At 41.1% G+C, this 9,694-nt stretch overlaps 2 protein-coding genes and 1 pseudogene across 2 annotated transcripts; 1 reads left to right on the top strand and 2 right to left on the bottom strand.

Moving 5' to 3' along the window:
• Positions 1-164: 164 nt before the first annotated feature.
• On the bottom strand, positions 165-2,168 carry LOC147289682 (putative pectinesterase 63). Its single transcript, XM_086234873.1, has 6 exons — positions 2,091-2,168; positions 1,563-1,964; positions 1,244-1,453; positions 804-1,069; positions 641-684; positions 165-289 (listed from the first exon to the last, which is right to left on the bottom strand). Exons 1-6 carry the CDS (start codon positions 2,166-2,168, stop codon positions 165-167), a joined length of 1,125 nt encoding a protein of 374 aa, XP_086090999.1.
• A 2,200-nt stretch (positions 2,169-4,368) lies between these two features.
• On the bottom strand, positions 4,369-6,015 carry LOC147289681 (uncharacterized protein At1g28695 pseudogene; annotated as a pseudogene).
• Positions 6,016-8,000: 1,985 nt separating this feature from the next.
• Positions 8,001-9,388, top strand: LOC147289680 (casein kinase II subunit beta-1-like). The gene is made up of 5 exons (XM_086234872.1): positions 8,001-8,130; positions 8,476-8,700; positions 8,793-8,905; positions 8,975-9,156; positions 9,256-9,388. The coding sequence occupies exons 1-5, from the start codon at positions 8,001-8,003 to the stop codon at positions 9,386-9,388; spliced, it is 783 nt and encodes a 260-aa protein (XP_086090998.1).
• The last annotated feature ends 306 nt before the right edge of the window (positions 9,389-9,694 follow it).

Below are 9,694 nucleotides of genomic sequence, written 5' to 3'. Positions count from 1 at the left end.
CTAAGGCTAGCTTGTCCTATATACTTGTGCAAAGGATTAATCTTAATTTAAAACATAGTGTTAATTTTATTTATTACTCATATATATATACAAAAGACATGCGTGCGGCTTGCTCAATCGCACCTATATACACTGTCAACTAGTACTTACTAATTCCTATACTCCTAAAACACCAGCGGAGTTGGAGGAGGAAGCAGCCATTTAGAAGCTTGAATAAAGCTGAGGCTGATGAAACCTTTGGCTTCTGCATGAGTTAGCTGTTTGGTGAATTTGGCTCCGCCAGCCGCGCCAGCCCCACCAGCCCCACCAGCCGCGCCAGCCCCACCAGCCTTGCCTGCCCAGCCAGCCGCACCAGCCCCGCCAGCCCAGCCAGCCCCGCCAGCCGCGCCAGCCCCGCCAGCCCCGCCAGCCTTGCCAGCCCAGCCAGCCGCGCCAGCCCCGCCAGCCCCGCCAGCCCAGCCAGCCCCGCCAGCCCCACCAGCCTTGCCAGCCCCGCCAGCCCCGCCAGCCCCACCAGCCGCGCCAGCCCCGCCAGCCCCACCAGCCCCGCCAGCTCCACCGGCCCCGCCAGACCCACCAGCCCAGCCAGCCCCACCAGCCCCACCAGCCGCGCCAGCCCCGCCAGCCGCGCCAGCCATACTCGAACCCGGACCTATACACTGGTACTCTCCAAACAACGCAGTGCTGCAATTAATACCACAAAACAAACATTGATTATTTAATTGTATAAATCAAAATGCAAGAGACATACCATATATAAATATATATGGTACTAAAATGTAGTATATATAAGAATAACTTACTTCTGATCAAGTTGTGCTTTGTTACGGTTGATCATTTCTAGGGATCTAACACTTTTGCCCAAGCTGGTGAAAGCATACGCTATCTGGGCACCAACTGTAGCCTTCCAAGCCCTGCCCAATAATGCGCCACTGCTCGTGCCTGTGCCTGTTATGTTGCTGTGAATAAATGAGTATCCAGTTTTCTCCGCACCAGAGTCCTTTGCAGTTCCGGTTATGTACTTCATCCCAGCGATCCCAGCATCCCCTAGAACATGTAACTCTGTGCTCTGCGACCACCCAAATTAATGTCAATTACCATCAAAACCTTGAGACTCACAAACAAAAAGCTTGCTTATTTGATTATAGCACCAGTTATAGAGATGTATATAGAAGTTCTCTCACAATATGACTGACGAATTAATTAAAGAGATTTGAGAGAGTTTGGGGTGGCATATTATTACCAAATACATAGACTTTCCACTTCCGAAGATGAAATCGACATTGCCTTCAATATAGCAGTCCTTGAAGAAATGATTACCCTTGTCATCAAAAATGGTGTCCTGAAAGCCAAGCATTTTGCAACCGTAAAAGGCTGCCCTGTTCCCCGACAACCTCAATGCCACAGCTGCCTGCGCGCCCACTCCATTTCCGTCAGGCCTTGGCGAATCATTCTACAAAAAAAAAAAAAAAAAAAAAACAGATCTAATTTAATCCATAATCCACACACACCAAAGAAAAAAAATTGAAATTAAACGATTTGGATGTGAAACAAGTAATTACTTTGATAACAAGGTTAGAAGCAATGAAGTAGTCGGCCTCCACAACCAAGGTGGCACTATTGAGAGCTCCATACTTCTGGGCCGTCCCAGCAAACGTCAAAATTGGCATAATCTTTGCAGATCCAATTAATGTCACAAATGGTTTATTCTTTGGAATTGTTATTTTCTCATTGTACGTTCCTCCTCCAATGTTGACAGTGACTCGTTTTGTGTTCCCGGCCGGAATGCTATTGATGGCGTCCATGATGGTCTTGAATTGGCAACTACCGTCTTGCTTGACCTTGATGACCGTGGCACCAGCCTCAGCCGCCACAAGAGCAGGTTCGAGCGTGGCCTTGTGCCCTATATTGGCCTGGAACCATGCCTCCACTTGGGATTTTTCGGCGGGTACTTCATCTGCCGTGTCTTGGGTGGCTGGTTCTGGTGGTGCTGTGTCATGGGTGGCGGGTGCGGGTGGTGCTGTGTCATGGGAGCTGGGTACTGGTGGTGCCGCCTCATGTGTAGCGGGTGCTGGTGGTTCGTGGGCGATGGCGATGGTGGCAGTGACGAGAATAATCGTCAAGGTCAGAGCTGCATGGACGCCCATGCATGTGATTTTTCCGGCCATTTTTTTTTTTTGGGGTTTTCTTATTTGTTTTTATTTTTATTTTTTTGTTTGTGGGTGCTGTTGATTGGAGTAGTGAATAGAGGGCTTTGTTTTATAGTACCTCCACAATGCATGAGGCTTGCTGTAGAAAAGCACAATGCTTGATTAAAGGAATTGACCCCAAATATGTGGGACTTGGAGAGCTTCTCGCACATTTTTGTTTCCCATTTGAGGTTTGTGTTTCTTGGGATTTCAAATCCACTCTTGTATTAGTTCAATAGCGGACGTCCACTAGCTCTACAGCTTAATTTGGACAGGAATTGATGAAGAGCATCATTGTGCTATTATGATAATTAATTTTAGTAACAAGATAGGGTCAATTGTTATTAACTGCTAACAAATCCACTAGCTCTTAATTAGTCAAGTAATCCACTAAAGATCACATGTTCTTTATGTATTGGTATTATACTGGACGATTACAGATTTTTTGTATAAAAAATTATTTTATAAGGTAAACCGGCCATACTTATACCAAAATTGAAAGTCAAGTAAATGTATCCCAAAAAAAAAAAAGTCAAATAAATGGTTAGAACATCCCATAAAATTGGAAAACTCAGCTAAATGCTTATTCATGCTTAAAAGAAAACATTAGATGAGTATTACGTTAATTCTCAAATGGAGCTTATTTAATATATAGAGGTATTCTTTCACGATGAAGTGATTCTCATATGTTGTGAATCTCGTATTAATTATTATGAGAGGATGCGCCCCTCCCATATAATTATAGAGTGCTGCTATTTGCACACCCTAAATTTCTCTTTGCACACCCTTTCTTGAAAAAAAAAAAAAAAAACTCAAGAGAAAAGACCATTTGGCCCTTCCCTCACCCACACACCCCCATCCATTTTTCTTTTTGCACACCCTCCCTAAACAGAAAAAAAAAAAACACACACACACACCCAAAACTCACACACCCCATCCCCATCTCCCCCCCCCCCCCCCGTACACACCCCCTCCCCACCTCTCCACCATGCTGCACCACCCTCGCGCAGCACCACCACCGTGCGCCGCCCACCACCTTGCTGCACCAACCTCCCCGCGCCCACCACCATGCTGCACTACCCTCCCCGCGCGCAGCACCACCACCTTGCGCCCACCACCCTGCTGCACCACTCTCCCCGTGCCCACCACCATGCACCACCCCTCTCTCTCCTCCCTGCTGCACCACCCTCCCCGCGCCCAACCCAGCCCCGACCACCCCAGCCCTCCAGCCACCGCGCGCAGCGCCCAACCCAGCCCGACCTCCTCCCTCCCCTCCACCCAGCCCCGGCCCCACTCTCTCTCCTTCCCTCTCTCTCTTTCTCTGTTAACACACTCGCGCAGCACCTTCTGCACCACCCTGCTCGCAGCAGTACCACCACCGGACCATCCTCGCGCGCAGGCCGTTCAGTAGTCATCCGCCGAAACCGGCGGGTTCGTTCGGTAGCCATCAGTCGAAGCTGTTAGTTTCGTTCGGCAGTCATTTGCCGAAACCATTAGTTTCGTTCGGTGGTTGTCTACCGAACCAACCGCAGCGACAGAGAAAGGGAGGGAAGAGAGAAGGGAGAGAGGAGAGAGGGAAGGAGAGAGAGAGAGATGGAGGAGCCGAGGAGGGGGCTTCCGGGCTGGTTGTGGTGGCTGTTTTGGGGGTGCTGTGGTGATGGTGCATGCGGAGAGAAAGGAAGATGGTGGTTAGTGGTGGCGCGCGGTGGTGGTGCTGCGAGGAAGGTGGTGCTGCGCGCGGTGGTGATTGGGCGAGTGGAAAGGAGAAAGAGGCTGCCGGGCTTGGAAGGAAAAAAAAACAGAGGGCTGCGTGGGTGGGTGGGTGTGGTCAGGTGAGGGAGATGAAGGGGGTTGTGTGTGGCTGGGTGTGTGTGTTTTTTTTTTGTCTGTTGATGGGGGGTGCAAAAGAGAAAAAATGAAGTTGGGGTGTGTTGGGTGAGGGTAAGTGTGTCTTTTTTTTTTATTTTTTATTGTTTTTTTACAAAAGGGTGTGCAAAAAGAAAAAAAAAAGGGTGTGCAAATAGCACTACTCTAATTATAATGTCTAATAGAAGAATCTCTTGTGATGATCTAGACAATAATCACAACATAACTGTACTCGTTGAAAAAGTCAACTATAGGCCAAGTAAATGTACATACACGTTAAAGTTTTATGTCATTTAGATAAAGTAATTAAAATCTAGCCCAAGCTCACATTGAAACGTTTCCATGAATCAATACAGGCCACGTGACCAGTCCATTTCAAATTGGATGTCTGATTGGAAGGCACGCTCTTGAACCTCTTCCAATCGTGAACCACAGCCGTCAGATCAGCCACCTTGGCACTTATAGTCCGGCAGCAATTGGCATGGACGGTCGTGACAGCTTTGAAGTCCCTGCTGACTTCACAGAAACCACTGAAATAAAGGGTGTCCAAAAACCTCACTCTGAGGCCCAACTCTCTGAAAACACCTTCCTGCATCAACTTGTTTAGAACGTCCTGCTCTTTTAGTCCGGTGGAGTTGTTTTTTCTCTCATACCACTTCTCGAATAGTGAGATTGTTCTGTTGTTGGACCTCACCATGTAGAAGCCTGTGTTTATGGGGTTGGCTTGAGACCATTGGTCACCATCGAATTTATCAGTACTAATTTGGAGGTCTATGGTTTCGTTGTATAAGCTGATAGGTAGCCTTGGAAATGGGTTCCTTAGCCACAGCACATCTGTGTCCTGTGAATGGAAAGTTGGGTAAGAAAATTATTATAAGGCCATAATTAAATTGATTACAACCTCACTTGTAATTTTAGTGGTTAAGAGCAACTGAGGTCCATGTTCAAATAGAGGTTTCAAAATCTTATACACTTATATTCCATAATTTCTCATTCATTGATATAGTAAATGTGAATGGGGGTATATGGAAGAATTTCTCCCTAATAGATTAGGGCATTTGTTTGACAAAATTAATGATCAACATAAGGGACAATCGAATAATAATTTTTAGTTTTTATAATAATCTGACATGTTATATTGTTAAATAATTAATCAAATATGATCGAGATTCATAATTTGAGGATACGTCGAGAAAACTATATTGAGAAAATCACTTACTGTGAATATGAAACTATAGCCTCGCTTGAGCATTTCCTTGAGAAAGCGAGTTCTTCTCCACATCATGTTGATAAAACTCTGAGACATGTAGAGTTTCTCAGCCTCAAAATCAGCATCCTCGGCTTCGAGCTTGTAGCAGTGGAGGTGGAGAAACTGACAACGCTCAAACGATGTTTGGTCAACCGCCACAAGAAGTAGGTGATCAACCAAGCGTCGTGTGTCTTCTCCGAGCCAGAAACCATCCAAAAACAAATCAAGCATCGGCTTATCTCCTTCTATATAGGCTTTGTTTACAATCGCAATTATCACAGTCTTGTTTGGCATGGAAGCTTCAGATAAAGCTGATTCAAGCAAGTCTCCATGACCGCTTGAGTTGCGCTGTTTCAAAAGATTCATTTAATTAAACAAACCACAACAATTAATTAATAGATAAATCGAACAAAAGAAAGACACACATTCACACAAGATGGATATATGTTCCTCTAATTATTAGTTATTGGTCTACTCATATTTTTCTCAAATTTGTTGATAAAGATTTCAAGTTCAAATTCCTCTCCCAAATAAAATAAAAAACCCGGATAAAAAAATAAAATTAAGTACCTTGGTAGAGGGTTGACATTGGTGAGCTTGGAAGACAAAGAATGGCTTGGATCCATGTGAGGTTTGATTGAATATATACAAAAGAAAACCAGCAAACAAAAGGCATAAAACTGTGATATGTGACAGAGGTCTACTTTCCATGACTTGGGATCTTAATTAGACAATGAGGTGTGATATTGGGAGCTTCTTATGAAGTCTCCGGCCAATAGTGCAGAGGCTCTGTCCATCAAAAAAAAGTGAAGAATTCGAGGAACTAACCCTGTCATGCATTTGGGATGTGATCCATGGCTAATTAGGCGTGATATTGGGATATAAATTAATATTATTTACTGTCAACAATTAAATTCATGTGATCAGTCTAACCGTTTAATTAGGATTGGAGTTTTAATGGAAGTCTTTTTGAATTCTGACTCTTTACGCAATCTTATCTTTATAACACAGTTCAGATATCCTAAGGACACTTTCAAGTTTTAAACATACATAAATTACTGTATCCAATACAGGGAATTATGCCATGCCATTTTAATTTGCAAATTATGAACCCTTCAATTTACTCAAAATTACCCTACTTATATTTGTTTTTTTTCCAAAAATACCCACTTTGTCCTTAAATGTAATTAAAGAAACTAAAAAACAAAACTGGGAAAAGAAGAAGAAGATAATTAAGCAGCCCGCCACAGCCGCCTACGGGCCAGCTGACTGACATAGTCTGAGAGAGAGAGAGAGAGAGAGAGAGAGAGAGAGAGAGAGAGAGAGAGAGAGAGAAAGGAGGTTGCATCGGCCGGCTGACGGGAGAGGGTTTGCTGGTGAAAAAAGTGATTGCTCGGTTGGGCTGCTCATCATCTTTATTACAATTTTAGTAACTTATAAGTTTCATTTAAAGGAAAATTATAGTTTAGTTCTTCTAACATTTTTTATTTTAAAAAAAATTTTATAATTTTTTTTTTTAAATAAAGTCCTTATTTATTTTGGGCGGAGCTTAAAATTTTAAAGTTAAAACCTAATATAAAGTTGATAAATCACACTTGACGAATAAATAAAAATGCACTGCCAAATACTTAAAAATGGCCGCCGATCATTCGGTGCTTGGTATGTGTGAAAAAAATATAAAATAATATATCAATATTATGTAACATAGAATTATTATAATATTATTAAACTTTAGTTAGAATTTTAAAAGTCATAAAACTTTATTCAATAAATTATAAAATTAAAAGACCTAAATGAGAGTCTCCTTTCAAATAAAAACAAAGGGTTTTAGCTATGAGTTTTAACAAGCAGGCCTATAATTCCCTCTAATTAAAATGGCATGGCATAATTCCCTGGTATTGGATACAGTAATTAACCTACGTTTAAAAGTGTCCTTAGGATATCTGAAATGTGTTATAAAAATAAGATTACGTAAAGACTCAGAATTCAAAAAGACTTCCATTAAAACTCCAATCCTAATTAAACAGTTCACATGAATTTAATTGTTGACAGTAAATAATATTAATTTATATCCCAATATCACGCCTAATTAGCCATGGATCACATCCCAAATGCATAATATGGTTAGTTCCTCGAATTCTTCATTTATGTGGCCAAACAAACAATAAGGTTGATGTGGCAATTAATACATCTATTAAAGGCTAGCAGCTTTCTCCTAAGGACATAGCCAAATTGCAATAACATGTCCAAAATCATGTCGTTTTGAATTTAAGAATTAATATTTTAGTAATTCTAAATTAAAAAATAATAATAATATAAAAGTCAAAATAACGTAATTTTAAATATAAAGTATAAACACAGGAATGGATCAAGTGATCAACCATTAAATCGAATCTTTTTTTTTTTAAACAAAAAAAAAAAAAATTGATTAAGTTAATAAATAATTGCTCTTTGCTTGACAGATCCAAATGTACAATGAAATCGCCGTCGACACTACAATAACCGGAGCTGCACATTGCGTCCAGGTTCAAACCTCACTGTACGTCGAATTACAACTTTTTCTCTAATTGATTAATGTCCTAATTATCTGGAATATATGAGTGCATATATGTTATTAGGTTTTGTGTCTTTTTTTTTAATAATGTTCTGTTTTTGAAGGTGAGTGGTATTAGCAGAGACAGATAAAGAGAGTGAGTATGCATAAAGTGGAGCGAGGTGTAGTTAGATCACGCTCCGAACCCGCTTTGATTCTTAATCGACTGAAAGATAAATGTTCCGCTCCCTCTACGTCATTTGCTGCTAATGACAATGACACATTCTTTGAGGGTCAGTTTTTTCAGTTACACACACATAAGTATATGTAAACCCTGTACATAGGCTCATATGAATATGTTGCTCTACATATCTGCATGAATGTTAATGCTCATTATCTCTTAAGTATTCATCAACCTTAATATTTAGGGGATATAACTAGTTGCTCGATCTTCTGCTATGTTTTTGTGAAGTTGTGAGGTCTCTTATGGAAGCTACTTACATGTCATAGCATTTGCTTCATAATTCATGTTTGGTATGCAACCCCATGATTGCCCACAGTCTCTTTTTGAAACAGAGTGATCTCTCATTTAATTTTTTTTTTTTGATTGTGTGTTTTCCCCCCAACTGTAATTTCAGAGGAATCTGAAACAAGTTGCGAAGAGTCAGGCCATGCAAGAGGCTTGGATGAAGAAGAAGATGCGTCTTGGATATCATGGTTCTGCAGTCAAAAAGGGAATGAATTCTTCTGTGAAGTTGAGGACGATTACATCCTCGACGATTTCAACCGTGCTGGTTTAAGAAATCAAGTACCATTCTATGATTACGCACTGGACTTAATCTTAGACGTTGAGTCTTCTAATGGTAATTAACATATGTCCATATTTGTTCATATTGTGCTTGCCTATGATTTCAATCTTTGAGGTGAATAATTTGCTTTCCATTGGTATCAACAAATGGTATCTTGACTGAAGAGGAACACAGCAATTTGATTGAATCCGAGGCGGAGATGCTCTATGGCTTAATTCATGCCCGGTACATAGCAACCAACAGAGGATTGTCTGCAATGGTAACATGTTTAATTTACAATGGTTTTTCATAATATTGCATTATTTTATTCCAAGCTTGTTCCTAACAGAGTGTTTGTGCAATTCAGTTGGAGAAGTACAGAAACTATGACTTTGGCAGATGTCCAAGAGTTCACTGCAGTAAACAAAGATGTCTACCTGTTGGCCAGTCAGACATCCCAAAGTTAACGACTGTGAAAATCTACTGTCCTAAGTGTGAAGATATATACTCCCCACAATCCAGACACCAAGATAATATCCTTATATTACAATTTGTACAATCTGCAATGGCTCCAATCATATATATTTTGTTGTAGAGCAGTAAATTTTCAGTGTTTCCTTGACAAGTCTTAGAAGTTGATGGAGCATATTTTGGAACCACATTTCCTCACCTTTTTTTCTTGACCTATGGGCATCTTGAGCCACAGAAGGGGAATCAGACTTATGTTCCAAGAATACATGGCTTCAAAGTCCACAAGGGATGATTAATCTTATGGCTCTGCCAAAGCTGCTTCTCTCTTGAAGAAAAAATAGGGGTCCAGCATTGTTGTTCCCTTGTAAGAAAAGAAAAAAAAAAAAACAAGGGCAGTTCCCAAAAGCCCATTTTTCTTTGTACTTTTTGAGTAGTTCATAAAGGCTTTTTACTTGTTTAGGTTGAGCAACTGCTATGCAATTATATATGCATCAATTTGACGCGGAAAAGGTGGTATTCTTTAGATTCAATTGGTATATGCATGGTGACCCTGAACCCTAAGTGGTAGGTCTCTTCTTTCTTACCCAATTTCAAATCT

This window comes from Dryas octopetala, chromosome 3 (genome assembly GCF_963921425.1).
Source record: "Dryas octopetala chromosome 3, drDryOcto1.1, whole genome shotgun sequence".
NCBI lineage: Eukaryota > Viridiplantae > Streptophyta > Magnoliopsida > Rosales > Rosaceae > Dryas > Dryas octopetala.
Note: the sequence above shows the minus strand (reverse complement) of the source record. Positions and strands in the feature narration are given on the sequence as shown.